At 36.1% G+C, this 14,917-nt stretch overlaps 4 protein-coding genes across 6 annotated transcripts; all 4 read right to left on the reverse strand.

Moving 5' to 3' along the window:
* Positions 1 to 5: 5 nt before the first annotated feature.
* LOC110603116 (cytochrome P450 86A1) lies at positions 6 to 2,191 on the reverse strand. The gene has a single exon (XM_021740801.2). It carries the CDS (start codon positions 1,814 to 1,816, stop codon positions 281 to 283), a length of 1,536 nt encoding a protein of 511 aa, XP_021596493.1. The 5' UTR covers positions 1,817 to 2,191; the 3' UTR covers positions 6 to 280.
* Positions 2,192 to 5,341: 3,150 nt separating this feature from the next.
* LOC110608793 (josephin-like protein) lies at positions 5,342 to 5,701 on the reverse strand. Its single transcript, XM_021748085.1, has one exon. The coding sequence runs from the start codon at positions 5,699 to 5,701 to the stop codon at positions 5,342 to 5,344; it is 360 nt and encodes a 119-aa protein (XP_021603777.1).
* A 2,259-nt stretch (positions 5,702 to 7,960) lies between these two features.
* On the reverse strand, positions 7,961 to 8,989 carry LOC110603122 (josephin-like protein). The gene is made up of 2 exons (XM_021740811.2): positions 8,650 to 8,989; positions 7,961 to 8,541 (listed from the first exon to the last, which is right to left on the reverse strand). The coding sequence occupies exons 1-2, from the start codon at positions 8,731 to 8,733 to the stop codon at positions 8,062 to 8,064; spliced, it is 564 nt and encodes a 187-aa protein (XP_021596503.1). The 5' UTR covers positions 8,734 to 8,989; the 3' UTR covers positions 7,961 to 8,061.
* A 1,024-nt stretch (positions 8,990 to 10,013) lies between these two features.
* On the reverse strand, positions 10,014 to 14,431 carry LOC110609103 (phosphomethylpyrimidine synthase, chloroplastic). 3 transcript variants are annotated; one of them, XR_002486962.1, is made up of 6 exons: positions 14,002 to 14,431; positions 13,795 to 13,922; positions 12,382 to 13,208; positions 11,298 to 11,974; positions 10,704 to 10,804; positions 10,014 to 10,540 (listed from the first exon to the last, which is right to left on the reverse strand). XR_002486962.1 is itself a non-coding variant. In XM_021748445.1 (5 exons), exons 1-5 carry the CDS (start codon positions 14,301 to 14,303, stop codon positions 10,795 to 10,797), a joined length of 1,944 nt encoding a protein of 647 aa, XP_021604137.1. In that variant the 5' UTR covers positions 14,304 to 14,431; the 3' UTR covers positions 10,594 to 10,794. The 3 variants fall into 3 exon arrangements, 2 of the variants coding, with proteins under 2 accessions (XP_021604137.1, XP_021604138.1); XM_021748445.1 differs by lacking the exon at positions 10,014 to 10,540 and having other exon boundaries at positions 10,594 to 10,804; XM_021748446.1 differs by lacking the exons at positions 10,014 to 10,540; positions 10,704 to 10,804 and having other exon boundaries at positions 11,294 to 11,974.
* Between the last annotated feature and the right edge of the window lie 486 nt (positions 14,432 to 14,917).

Genomic DNA, 14,917 nt, shown 5'->3' on the forward strand with positions numbered 1-14,917 from the left:
GATTATTTTGTTCATAAGAGTATAAAGTGTATCTTTATTGATCGACTTATACGAAAACTCATATGAGTTGATATACCACCAATCAATATGTAGAGTAGCAAATATATAAACAACAAAAGTGAACATTTGAAATCAAAACAATTATGCAACCTACGTACCCTTCAACCTTCATCACCAACAGAGGGAAGAAGATTTATGATTGAATCACTATATAACCCCGCCGTCTACTGTGAAGCCACCAACTCACTGTTGAGAGAGACACACCCAGAAAACACCAATCCTATGTCAGCGTACGAGGATGTAAGAATACACGAAGCCCATTCTTCATGAACAAAGTAAGAGACATCTTCTGCTGCACACTGTGGCCCGGAACCAGAGATAACCGGTAACGCAAAAGCACAGCTGAAGCCACAGACTTCATTTGCAGGTAAGCCAAGTCCTTCCCTAGACAAGTTCTTGGTCCAGCATTAAAAGATACGAACTTGTAGCTATCTTTAGGAGGTTCAAATCGGTTCCCTTCCAGTGACAGCCACCGCTCCGGCTTGAATTCCATGCAATCCTCACCCCATATGCTCTCCATTCTTCCTACAGAATATATAGAATATGTAACAGTTGAACCTGCAGGTACAAATGTGCCGTCCGGCAAAACATCATCTGCTACAACATATTTGAAATCCTGAGGGACTGAGGGGTATAGACGCAGTGTTTCTGCTAATGCTGCTTTAAGATAGACCAATTTATCGGCTTCATCAAAGTCCAGAGGCTCATCAAGCCATTTCTGGTGATCATTGCCACGCGTTTTTTCAAGTGTGGTTGATATTTCCTTCACAATCTTTGCTTCAACTTCAGGGTGGTTCATGACTAGCCAGAAGAACCAGCTAAGAGCAACTGAGGAGGTGTCGCGGCCGGCTAGGACGAAGTTTAGAGCGATTCGTTGGAGAACTGCGATTGGAAAGAGATTACCATCAGCGTCTTTTTTCTTCATGAATCGAGATAATAAGTCATCCGATGGATTTCCTTTTCTTGCTGCTATGGCATCGTCCATGTAGTTCTCGACAACTTTGAGGCTCTTCTTTAGTCTCTTCTCTGCTCCAATTCCTAAAATCTTCTCAACTCTCCATAAGAAACCAGGGTAAAGAAGCCGTTGAAGGGTAGCTTCAGTCGCTGTATCAAATGCAATAGCGAATGGGTTTTCTGGCAATTCTGGAGAGAGCGTTTGGGGATCTTTCCCAAAGGTGAGTCCACATATGTTATCGAAGGTTAACCGGAGCAGCAAGTCTTGCAAGTCCACCGAGAGCTTCTCAGAAGCTGCTTTGTCTAAAATGCTCCATAAACGATTCTTTATCGTCCTGTTCACCCACCGAGCCATGGCTTGCCTCAAAGTCCTTGTAGTGAACTCTAGAGCTGCAGTTTTCCGTTGTATAAGCCATGTATCTCCATCACTGTTAAAGATCCCTTGACCCAAAAGATCATGGAACGCAGTTTGCCAGTGAGGGCCCTTGGGATAATTATCAAACCGAGTTCGAAGAATATGCTCCATGTTCTTGGGATGGCAAGTGACTGTATAGAATCCTTGCCTGCGAGCCAGGAATGGAAGAGCTACAGTACACGTTTGGTAAGTTGATGCATCACCAATTGCCCGAAGATTACTAGCGATCCAGTCATGGATCAGTCTCCTGTTCTTGAAGAGAACCGGGAGACTTCCCACTAGCGGCCATACCTTAGGACCAGTAAGTTTACGAGCTAGGAGATAAAACCAAAAGAGATAAGCAGATGTAGCAGCTGCCAAGGTAAAAAAGAAAGGTAAGGTCTCCATGCAATTGATATTTGAGATTCAGGACACTGAGAGTGATGAGGTGTTATCTATATAAGATGATATTAAATGAAAATATTAGGAGGAAGTTGGTGGGAAATTCTGCAAATTTGGGTTGATGGGAGCTGTATGGGTGAATACACACGAAAACGAAGCAGACGGTGTTGTGGATTGATTTTTTGGGATCCATTGTTTCATTTTCCTTAAAATATTAACTAAAAAATAACTTACCTGAAAGTGTAGTTTTCAGAAAAATTAACTTTTCTGAAATTAAACCATTTAAAATCAAAGGATGCTTTAGTAATTTTCATCAACTATTATATAAAGGGTTACGATTCTCCTTTCAATCCCCATGTGGGACTCTCACAAGGTGTGTTTAGTTTATTAATTGGCTGTTTTAATCTCTACACTCTCCTAATTGATTGCCGTCTCTTATTTTAGATTTTTACATAAAATTAAAAAAATATATAATTAAATCACCTAAAGTTGTAGTAAAATCACAATCTAATTACTTTCAATTTCAATAATTCTCTCCCCATTAATCTATCAATAAAAAAATTAAATAGAATAATGAAGTGGGAGAAAAATAAATGATTAAATGAGTTTTAAGAAATTGTAAAAGTCTTATAAGAAAAAGAAAGTTGTAAAAGTAATTATATTTAATAGAGATAATAATAAAATTAAAATAAATATTATCTCTTTCCTTTTTTTAAATAAAAAATTAGGGATTAGGGATTGAGAGAATAGTAACTCAGATGTATTACCACTAAAAAGTTTTGAGTATTATGTACTGTAATATTTATCATTTAAAATTTTTATACCTAAACTAATTAATAAACTTAATTTTAGAAATAATCTTAAAAAATAAGAGAAAATATAATTTTTATTTGGTTCAGCAAACTAAGGAAACCTTTGTGTCTTTTACGATTATGTTTCCTTATTAATTATCTTTTAGATAGAAAGTCAAATTTGTGATTAAATAATGGTGTTTGTCTTATTAATTATCATTCCAATAATTTTGAAATCGTACTCTAAAAGAGTTTGCCATCTTTATTAATTTCTTTAATTTCGATCATATGATATGTCCTTTTTTAAAGGAAAAATTATTAATTCAATTCAATTATTGAAAATTGAACCATAAGACTTTTGACTATAAAATGAGAAAACAAAAAGGAAAACTATTTTTGTGAAGAATAAGCTACCGTTCTTGCAAGAGTTCTAGAGATTAGCTTGCAATACAAATAGGATTAATTTAGTGAAATTTTATGTCTAAAAAAATATTGTCGAAACCTAATTTTATCATGTTATTAAATCATATGTCCTAATGAATAAGGTTTCATGGAAGCTTTGGTGAAATTTTATGGGTAAATGATCTTGCAAGGTTGCTGTGTAGGGTTCCAGATGGAGAGTAGTTAGAGTGGGTTTAACCACAATTGAGAAAATGGGTTTGCTAAAAGAAAAAATTCCAAAAAAAAATAAAGAAAATAAACAAGCTGAGAGACATAAAGAGAAGTGATTGGAGTCTCTAGGGTTCAACAGTTTATTGGTTTAATTCCAAGAAAAGAAAAGGTTGAAAGGAAGAAATCAATTGCCCTTTCTTAGGGAAACTGACACCAACCCTTTGGAATAAATTTCTTTAAGCTATCCAATTGCAAAGTATCTTTTTTTTTTTTCTTTTTTTAACCATCTGATTTTAAATAAAAAATGATTATACAATGCCAAAGAGACACTATTACAAAAAAATATATTTAAAATAACGATTATAAATTATCATTTTAATTTAATTATTAATATATTTTTACTATTAAATATAAATTGAACTCTAGGGTACAGAATGAAACTGACAAGAGGAAGAAACCTATGCCTTCATGCAACCAAAGGCCGATGGGATTATCATCACGCCACGTGTCAAATCTTCCTCCATATTTCCTTCCAATATAATTTTCTTATTTTCAAACTGAAAAAATTAAAAACCACTGGAAAAAGGGAGGAGCACAGCAATCAAGATAAGCCACTTGTGGAGAGCTCGTGGAACAAACACTTCCTCCATCTCTCAACTCCCATCCAACGGCTATAATTCCACTTCACCAACAGCCGAGGAAAAAAAAAATTTGTATTACCATATATCCATACTCCTCTCTACAGTTTCAGTGTCCTCAACTGTACATTTGAGAGGAAGAAAAGAAAGCAGAGGTAGCTTGTAGATAAGATAATGGCTTCTCTCCCCATTGCCTTCGCTGCTCCTACCTTCAGAGTGTATGCAGCCACAGCAGCAAAGGAAGCAGGTGGCAGTAAAGAGGAAAAGGGTTTTCTTGATTGGATCCTTGGAAATCTGCAGAAGGAAGACCAGTTCTATGAGACTGATCCTATTCTCCAGAAAGTAGAGGGGAAGAATGGTGGTGGCACCACCAACGGCCGCAAGAACTCTGTCTCAGTCCCACAGAAGAAGAAGGGGAATGGGGGAGGCTTCGGTGGCTTTGGTGGGCTGTTCGCCAAGAAATGAAATATAGAGATATTAGTCTTTTATCTTTGTGTGTCTGTCTCCATTTTGATGTCTTTGATAATTCTTAAAACTCTTTAAGTTGTATGTGTTCTCTCTCTGCACATCACTTTTCTGGTAAAATTTCTTCCTTGTCTGTGAAGCATGTGAATTCATTTGAAATCGCTTGCTGGGCCTTTGATTTCATATTACTGATTGATCAACACTTTGACCATGAGTATGTTTATTGAAAATGGAAGGCTAGCAATGCTTGTAGATTAGAATCCATATGTAAATATGTGCAGAGAACTGTTCTTGATGTAAATGTACAAAACATCAGGATTTGATCTTAAATCAATTAAACATCATCAACTTTTGCAAGACAATCTCAATCTCAAATCCAAAGGATCAAGTGGTACTTGCCTAATGCAAATGTGAGGAAATATGTTCAATTAATTATCAGAATTTGAGAGCAAAATTAGAGTATTGTATCATGAAACATCCTAACAATCTAAGATGCTTTAATGTTCATCAGCATCCATTACTTACATATACACATGAACTAAAATGGCTTTCAAGTTTCCTAACATTTATCATGTTTTTTAAGTCTCAGAATCTTTTTTTTTTTTCTTCGACATCATCTAAAGGATTCATTCTTGTAATTTTTTTAATTCCTTGCACCTCAAAAAGCAAGAAAAGGATGCGAAAATGGCTAAATGAAAATAGAAAAGAGACCTGATTATGAATTGGGTACATGCATTCATTAAAATGGGAGTTTCCATAGGGACAAATGAGATGGTTTGGACAAACATGGAAGAAAGATGGGGCTATTGAAGTTGCAGGACAGCATGAAGAACATGGCATGCGTTGAGAAACTATCAAATAAAACAGCTTTTTCTTGTGCTATTTTTATTCTGATATGAAGTTTACCAAAATAAAGGGTTTCAGCTTGTGGAATCAGGTCTGCCTGAAACATTCCCAGTAGAACTGAAACTAACGAAATTCTCTCTCAAACTTTTAAAGGTTTTACCAAGAAAAGGGAGAAAAATTTAACTAGGATTTTCAGCAATAGAATTTGACATCTGGAAAGAAGAAGAAGAAGAGGAGTTGATGAACTCAATGCACTCTGATATGGCCTCGGTTCTGTGAGTATCAATGGGAGCTACAAAAGGCCTTGGTCTTCCTACAGATGAGGGTCTCCTCCAGTGTAGAGCTTTTGCCACCTTACTCTCAAGACGCTTGAGAAAGTACAAAGGCGAGAATTCTGACTTTTTAAGTAGTCTGAATCCACAACATCCAGAAAGCCCTATGTTCCCAGCAACTCTTTTACTAAAAGAGTTCTGTTTGTGGGAAATGGCTTTCTTGCTAATACTCGGCCTATGACAGTCTTGATTCTTCTTTGTGGACATGACTATAGCTCGTCTCATTGATAGTTGGGTACGTGTGTGCAAAATAGAGAGAGAGAGAGAGAGAGAGAGAGAGAGACCGAGAGCAGAAAATAGGTGTGAAATGGGGCAGAATTGCACTGGAGAGAGATTGGCATATATAAAGGAAGAGAACGCTGGAACAGTACCAAAAATGAAAAAGCCATTGGTTTAGAGGCAAGAAAAAGATGCTAGGAAAATTGCTGGTTGAGATGGTAAATGCATTACAGTCATCTGATTGTCACTTCAATATAAAAAGTAAAACATGAAAGGATCTTAAAAGCAAATTCAAATAATTGAGTTTCTTGTGTCTTCTTTTCAAGGTGTATTTGTTGCAAAGTACCAGAAGAACATTGCCTATAATGTAAAGTCAGCAGTTTTCCTTCATAGAAAAGTTTGTTCAGTTTCTCTTTGTTCATTTCTTTCTAGTTATAACATTTCACAGTCTACATGAAATTGCACATAATAGAGACTAGATTTCTTAAGAGACACACATGTCATGACAGATATAGGAAGATGCTCCTGCAAGACTACAAATGAAAGATACAGAGCTAGTATAATTTAGCGGGGACAAAGTTATCACTAAGTTGAGGTGTGAACAAAGAAAGCACTTATACCCCACACCCACACGAGGATCATAGGCAGTAGGCATCGACTAAATCACATGGTTGCAACTAAATCACATGGTTGCATCTAGCAGGAAAGTTCTTGACAAGAAGAGAGCTCTCTTGAAAAAACATGCACATGCCCATAAGGAATAGCTGAAAAGTAAAAGCAGTTTTGTAATACTCCTCAGAGATTTTCTTGCTTTTCCAGCTCCTAAGTTCATGGATGGTCCGAGAGAGAGAGAGAGAGGAAAGTTACTTGATATGATGTATATATATTTTCTAGAAACTATGTATTTCCGTTATTTTAGCTTTTCCAAAAGGAGGTTCAAGATGGGCATTCTTTCGGTAAAATCTGCTAGGGCGGCTTATCCAATTTGCATGTAACAATAGAACTTTTTGACTCGTGGAAATACTTGGGATAAACTTTCATTATTCAACTTGCAAAGATACCAAAATACAAAACAAGCGTCTGAAGCGGGTGCAAAGAAAATTGAAAAGTTGCATAGCAGGTATCAATATATGGTACATGATGGATCTAAAATTCCCAACCTAAACTTCCAAGACGAGAACCTTTCATATGGATTGAAACAATAACAGAGTAAGATTACATAAACGAGGAAAACTTTTTCTTCTACATTATAAAACAGTGCATTATAATTGTGCAGATGCGTCTAAACATCATAAGTAGATCATATTGCCATTGATACATGATATTTTGTATTAACAACAAAGAATATTATATTAATACAATTCTTCTTTTATATATATATATATATATATATATATACATATAACTCATAAAATTTAAAAACTAAAATCATGCTTCCATGACTGAATATAATCTGGCTTTGCTTTGCGTTCTTTTCTCTCTCCCCACCCCCACCCCCCCAACCCCCAATCCAGTCAAACAGAAGCTTTATGGAGCCAGCTCTTCTCTCTCTCTCTCTCTCTCTCTCTATCTCTCTCTTTTGAGCATGAAGCTAGCTTGGAATAGAAGGAAATCACTTATTCATTTCGTATTCAATCATCACCCACGCAGTAATAATTTTTTACTCTTGTCAAAATCATGGCAGGAAAAACAAAAACCGAAAGCCCGGTGTGCAAAATTATCTGGCTTGTTTTTTACCAGTTATTTGCCTAGTTGGGAGTGCTTTCATTTCCCTAGGGAACATACTCTGCTGCACTCTTTCTTTCTCCGACTCATTATAACTGCATAGTTTCATAACCAGAGTTGAAGCTAAGCTATTGCAAGTCAAGAAGCCTGAGAGTCTCCCAAAAAAGAGGAAACTATCACAAGTTCACAACAGCTCTTGACTCTTGTTTCTGGTAGAGGACGAAATCAACCTATAATCCCTATGGCTGAAAGATGCAGAATCATCAATAGTGTTAATCACCAAACAACTATAAAATAATACTTAAAAAGCCTCTAAGCTCACGTCTGAGTTAAAGTTACTAATAAGCCCCATGGCAACATTTGCTCTCTACAAATAATTTGCTTGAGGGTATCTACACAGATTACTTTCTTAACCATACACTTCAAATTGGAGTGGAAGAATTCACGCCCTATACTTATTAAATCACCCCAAATAAGTAAACAAATGATTAAAAAGAAAAAGTTAAAGAAGAAAAAGAAACCTTGAAGAAAGACTATTGTTTTCCATTTGTTCTAAAGTGTTAATACACAAAAAGATTGATGTATACAAAGTTTTATCACCCCTCAAAACATGAAGAGAAAAATCACTCTTTCTCATTCATGACAAGCAACACTTCCCCATCCTGACCAATAATGTAATCCAAGAATGCCCTAACCTCATCAGCATCCTGAAAAGCCATAGGCTCTCTAAGATCACTATCCAAATTATACCAAACCCCACAAATATTTCTCAAAGCAACCCAATGCCTACTCTTCCAAAGGCCAGCATATCGTCTAACTTGAACATTAAGCACAATACCAAACAATTTACTATCTTCAGACCCATTACTATGATTCTCAAGATGAATTGAGGAAGCCCCATTTCGACGGTCATGCCAAACTACAGTCTTACCTTTCTCTTCAAGGGCGGCTATTAAGACATTAATGTCATAGTTTCCAGTGAGGGAATTATGATGAGGCTTGAAGACAACAGAAAAGGGTGTCCAGTTCTGCTTGTTTGGATCATCCAAAACGAGTTTCTGAGCAATTGCATCCAAGCTCGCTCGAGTAAACTCATCCTTTCGCTGAAATGAGTGACAGGAGTTTCGATTATAAGGGGTTCTTTTTTTCTTTTTAATCGAATTAGAGCAAATAAATTAGAAGAAAAGAGAGAAAGGGGTAGGGAATAGCACCTGGAAGAGATTGTTGAGTGCGTGCAAGAGGCAGAACTGCAATCTTTGCCTCTCGTGATAAATTTGAGGGTTATCGAATTCCATCTATTGTCGACAATATTTGGAAGATTGAATTGCAAATAGTTAGAAACTGGAAGGGAATTTTCTGGGAGGTTTTTAATGTTGTCGTTGTGTGCAAATCTCAACTGGGTACGAGACTCCGCTTAGTACTTTCAGTCACAGATGATGAGTTCGGTCGGTGGTACGACGTCGTTTCATTTGGTTCCCCCCCCCCCCAATTTTTTCGTGTCGAATTTTAGTTCATCACTTTTTCCCCTGGTTATTGTATAATTTACTATTGAATTAAATTTTAATAGTTCATTTAATAGAATTAAAAATTATTTTCTGTTTTTATTTTTCACATTCTTAAAAATGTTTTTTTTTTTCCTTAACAACAATTCACATCATGTTGCTTTTCCTTTAAAGTTGGTGTGGATAAAGAAATTTATAAATGAGCATGTAGCCAAAACTTATTTTCAAACTCTGAAATTAAATTATGTATATTGCTTTAAAATTTAAAAATCTGACACTTTACCCAATATTATTCAACAATGAGATAATAATAAAAAAGAGAGAGAGAGAGAGAGAATTAAAAGAGATAATAAAGAAAAATGGGGTTTCTGTGGTGGGGAATAAATTATTTAAAGAAAAAGTTGGAAAATTGGAGAAAGGATGAGTTTCAAGATTTTATTTAATTCAAATTTTATAAATGAATTCACAAAATATAAGAGTAATAAAAAAAAAAGGAATTAGAAGAAAAGAAAAAGAATCTATTTCTTATTTTGAAACGTTTAAGGGAAAAGAAATTTAAAAATAAAAACTAAATTAGTAATCCAACATAATGCCTGTTTTTATTTGCAATAATAATAATTTTTAATTTTGAAATTTCAAAAAAACAAAAAAGGGAAAAGCTTTTAATAACCACATTTTGTTTATGCTAAATAATGGCTTGATGACTTAATATTGTTTTGGTAAAAATGTAAAATGTAAATCTAAGTTTAATATTACTTAAATAGTGAACCACATACCCATTATTTTATTTGATGATTGCACAATAGTTAGTATATTTTTCATTATTATTATTGCATCAATTTGCACATTCGTCTTGTTGAAATTAATTCCGCATTTTAATTTTACACAGCTTGAAGCATCGCAATTCCGCATCTCTCTCATATATGGAATTAATTCTCTTCAAGGTGACAGCAGAAGATAGGGAAAAAAAATTTATAATAAAATGCGAAACCACTCAGATTCACAACATCACTTCCAATTGCATTGACAAATCAGTATGTAAAGGAGCTAAAAACATACCTTTCAACTTGATATTTTTGCAAGCAATTAAAAGGATTAACTTTTAGGCCATTAAGAGGATTTTTAACGTCAATTTGTTCCCTTTACAGGAGGAGGGGTGCTGGGTCTGAAGTTATAATCATTAATGTCTTTGATAGTCACTTCTATTTGTTATCAGATATACTACGCATTTTGTGTAATTGACATTTTTAATTATTCTGAATCATCTTACCATGTATTAAACAAAAATAAAATAGATGGTAATATTTGACGAATTTTCTCTTCCCTTTTTTAAATATTGATCCAAGAATTGCATGAATTGCCAGCCATGATTACGTTGCAGCCACTGAAGCAATAATCCCAGGATTCTTGGTGAATCTGCACAATGTGTATCAACTTGCCCGAGCATAGGAAGCTGCCTCCCTGTGCAAGAACAAAAAAGGGAAAAGAAAATGCACACTCCCTACGCAGGTATTATCCTGTTCAGGTTCAAAGGGACTTTCTCAGCCTGACCTGCTCAAGATGACCAAATGGCCAGTATTAAAGCAGAAAACAGGCACCCCTGGTGCGTTTCTTTCGTTAACATAACCAACCAGATAAAAAAGAACTTGCCCATAAAGAGAATGTAGCAATTGTAATATTGCCCTTTTTATTACGGCGACACACAAGATGTGAACAAAGATAAAATGTCTCCCAGTCCTAACACACTAAACCCATCAACTTACCTCTATCAGAAAGCAAAATGGCATATCCCTTATTGTCACAACCTAACCATGCATAATAGTTCCAACGCTTTTTTGACCAAATCCCTGGCACTCATATGCTCCTGCAAGAAAATTCAATAAGACGTTTCATTACAAGTTTTTAGCGATGACAGTCCATCTGGTTAAAAATAAATATGATATCAGGCAGTAAGCGAACCACAATCCAATAAGGGTACTTGGTGGTCAAGCATTAGCATAACAAAGACTAACATCAATAATTCAAAATTTTCAAAATAAGTTAAGACTCTACAGTTTTCTGCGTTGACAATCTTTTAGAGACATAGGAGTGCACTGTGATCATATGATAACAACGTTCCCATATGACAACATTCCTTGCCAGCAACCGCCTGAGAAAATTATATTCCCTCCGGTTGGTCCGTGTTACACTAAATCTTGCTAGATAGATGTTGAAGTGGCAAATTAGGCATTTAGGAGTTGCAATTAGAAATAATGTATTATGTACTTCCACTACAGATCGTATCCACAGATTGCAATTCTAAAACTTTCCACCATTAGTACAAGTCCTTTATAGGTTTAAGTGAACTTGATCCTCACCTTTCAGAAGATCTAATGTAACTTTCCGGCAGGTAGATTTCTCCACCAACTTCACCATGTTGTTCTCCGCTAACAGTTTTCTTAGCAGCCAGGAATTCAGCACTCATAGCATCCATCCCATGTTGTACAGCTTCCTCTGCGCTACCATAACCATGCTCCTCTGCGTACTTCCTCACATCCTCTGTTATCTTCATGGAGCAGAACTTTGGACCACACATAGAGCAAAAATGTGCTACTTTTGCACCTTCTGATGGCAGGGTTTCGTCATGGAAGGACATTGCTGTCATCGGGTCCAAGGATAAAGCAAATTGGTCCATCCATCTGAACTCAAATCGGGCCTTGCTTAATGCATCATCCCAGGCTTGAGCGTGAGGGTGACCTTTTGCTAAATCAGCTGCATGTGCAGATATCTTATATGCTATAACTCCAGCCTTCACATCATCCCTATTTGGTAACCCAAGATGCTCCTTTGGTGTGACATAACAGAGGAGTGCAGTGCCTAGAGCCCCGATGTTGGCAGCACCAATGGCAGAGGTAATGTGATCGTATCCGGGAGCAATATCAGTTGTCAGGGGTCCAAGAGTGTAGAAAGGTGCTTCATTGCACCACTCTAGCTGTTTTTGCATGTTCTCTGGGATTTTGTGCATAGGAATATGGCCAGGTCCTTCATTCATTACCTGAAAGCACATATTTTTCTGTCAGAGAAATATTGTAAGGTAAGCACTTCAACTCCCATCTGGCAATCATAAAACAAATTTCAGGACCAAATAAATCAGAGATGTATGCTTGTAACAGAAAAATATGTTTTTATCAAATGTTCATTTTTAGTACGTTGGTTATTTTTGCAATTATGCTAGATTGCAAGGACTTGTATTTGAAGAAGACACCATGAAATTTACAAATAAGCTCTACCCTAGATTCAGAACATTATTTAGTCCATACTTAACCAAACTTGAATTGAATGCAAACTTAACCAAACTGAACTAAGTAAAACCACAAGATCCAGATGAAAATATTACTTCTCCAGTTTTCCCTTTATTTATTGAATTAATGCACGACATTGCTATGTTGGTAAATTCAATACCTGCACGTCCTTCTCCCATGCTCGACGGGTTAGCTCCCCCTGAGTCAAGAGCTCTGCAAATTGTGCAGTGTCATTTGCATCATATATGGACCCAGGTCTCAGCCCATCACCAATTGAAAGGGCCACATCATATTGATTACAGATGTCAAGTATGTCATCCCAGTGTTCATAAGCAAAATTTTCCTTGTGATAAGCCAAGCACCACTTGGCATGAATTGACCCTCCACGAGAAACAATTCCTGTCATTCGTTTTGCAGTTAAAGGAATGTATCGCAGAAGAACCCCAGCATGGATAGTGAAATAATCTACTCCTTGCTCGGCTTGTTCAATCAATGTCTCTCTGAAGACTTCCCAGCTCAGATTTTCAGCGATTCCATTAACTTTCTCAAGTGCTTGATAGATGGGCACAGTTCCAACTGGCACAGCAGAGTTTCGTAATATCCATTCACGGGTCTCGTGAATGTGGCGACCTGTTGAAAGGTCCATGACAGTGTCAGCACCCCACATGGTTGCCCATTGAACCTTATAAACTTCTTCCTCAATAGAGCTTGCAACAGCAGAATTTCCAATATTAGCATTGACTTTGACCAAAAAATTTCTTCCAACTATCATTGGCTGTAATTCTAGGTGCTTCTTGTTGGAAGGGATTATTGCCCGTCCACGAGCAACCTCTGACCTCACAAACTCTGGGTCAAGTTTCTCTCGAACAGCACAATACAGCATTTCCTCAGTTATTATTCCTTGCTTCGCATAGTACATCTGAGTGTATCTTGGTGTGCCTAGCTTCTCCCGCCTATCAACCCAGTCTTTACGCAGTTTAGGAAGTCCTGTTTAAACAATCAAATTAAAAAGATTCACTAAACAACTTCATCACAAAACCATTCTAAGCCCGAAAATATAGCCAAGAAACAAAAGGAAGGCAGGGTAGCTATGAAGATAAGACACGAAAGAAAAGAAGTACAGCATAATGAATGATAGTAAACAATTTTATGAAAACCAGTTTGAATTCTTCTGAACTTGCTCAAATTCCAATGGACTAGAATAAATAACGATGCAGATCCTTCCTACGAGTCTTTTCCCTTTTGAAGCAAACAAGAGGAGAAAAGAAAGGTTGCAATACCATGTTGGCGACAATAGTAATATGAAGCTATACATGCAATTTTGAGCTTACATCTATTAGCAAATTATAAGATTAATCCCTTGTATGCCTTGGTGAATTGTAAAATCACAAGCGGGAAGAAAATGGGATTGATGGAACAACCTAAACACACCATTTAGATTAAACCAATAAGATCTACAGAGAAAAGTAAAATAACATTATATCGTCAACACTATGAAATAATCCGAGCAAAAAACATTCTAAGTAGCATTCAACTTATTTTAATGATGTAAGAGTAAGAGTGGGCTACATACCTGTTCGGGGACTAATGTTTTGAGGACCACTGGTATCATAATTATCGAAACAGGGTTCATCCCCAGACAAGTGGACCCGCCTGAAAGGAACCTTGAGAACATGGCCAGTCTGTTCATGAACAACTTCCCTGTAGATTATTCATACCAGAAAATCACATATCAAATCCTATATGAATTATAGATAGAACAGATGGAAGAGAAACAAACCTGTATTCTTTTGTACTCCTTGGAAAACACTGTTCGAAAGAGGGAAGAGGAAGAAAATCAGGAGAAGAAGGATCAAGAGTATGCTTCCTCTGTTTAATTTTATCTGAATTGGTAGTTGGAGGATCAAAGGTTAAGGTGGCTCTGGGAATAGATGAGATCAAAGAGCGAGGTAAAGTTTCCTTCTTAATAAATCCACGGCCAGCCACGACATCAAAACCCGGCAAGAAGGAGCTGCTCGGAAACTTCTGGGTGCCATTTTTGCACACAGATGAGGCAAAACTAGTAGCTTGCACAGACGCCATTTCGTTCACCAGAGAGATAGGAAAGGGGAATTGCAGGAGAAGAGTCTTATCTCTCGAGAAGAGAGAGTGAGTACATAAAACTGAACCGCTGAACGCAGCCAAAGGTAGGCGATGTCAGGAGCTCTGATTGGCTTTTCATTTATAGGGACTTGAAAGTAGAAAAAGTTATCAAAAGTGAATGCTTACGTGGATACTGGATAGTAGGAGGATAGGATAGGGTTATTAAAATTGGGAGAATATATTAATGTTTTCTTTTGGTCTAAAATCATTTTATATTCGAACTCACAAGTAAAATTTAAAATAAACTACACTAATATTCATTAAAATTTAATAAAATCTACCACTTAATTCTTATTTTTTTTAAAATATTTTTAAGTTTTTATTTTATTGATTAAATAATCCTTCTATTAAATTCACCATTAATATAAATTGAAAAAATTAATCTAAATCGATGGAAATAAATTGTTTCAAAGCGTAGAACTGTAAATGCTAAATTATTGTAAATATTAAAAACTATAATGATTAAATTATTATAAAAAAATTAAAATTCAAATGATTAGGATGTTATTTAATAATAAATTTTAATAATAGGAATATTTTGCTAGTAAAATGAG

This window comes from Manihot esculenta, chromosome 2, assembly GCF_001659605.2.
Source record: "Manihot esculenta cultivar AM560-2 chromosome 2, M.esculenta_v8, whole genome shotgun sequence".
Lineage (NCBI taxonomy): Eukaryota > Viridiplantae > Streptophyta > Magnoliopsida > Malpighiales > Euphorbiaceae > Manihot > Manihot esculenta.

Coding starts and splice junctions, on each gene's coding strand:
- LOC110603116 (XM_021740801.2), bottom strand. CDS start 1,816: ATGGAGACCTTACCTTTCTTTTTTACCTTGGCAGCTGCTACATCTGCT.
- LOC110608793 (XM_021748085.1), bottom strand. CDS start 5,701: ATGTCCACAAAGAAGAATCAAGACTGTCATAGGCCGAGTATTAGCAAG.
- LOC110603122 (XM_021740811.2), bottom strand. CDS start 8,733: ATGGAATTCGATAACCCTCAAATTTATCACGAGAGGCAAAGATTGCAG. Junction 8,542..8,649: donor CACTCAACAATCTCTTCCAG/GTGCTATTCCCT, acceptor CACTCATTTCAG/CGAAAGGATGAGTTTACTCG.
- LOC110609103 (XM_021748445.1), bottom strand. CDS start 14,303: ATGGCGTCTGTGCAAGCTACTAGTTTTGCCTCATCTGTGTGCAAAAAT. Junction 13,209..13,794: donor AAACATTAGTCCCCGAACAG/GTATGTAGCCCA, acceptor TTGTTTAAACAG/GACTTCCTAAACTGCGTAAA. Junction 11,975..12,381: donor CATGGGAGAAGGACGTGCAG/GTATTGAATTTA, acceptor ATGTGCTTTCAG/GTAATGAATGAAGGACCTGG.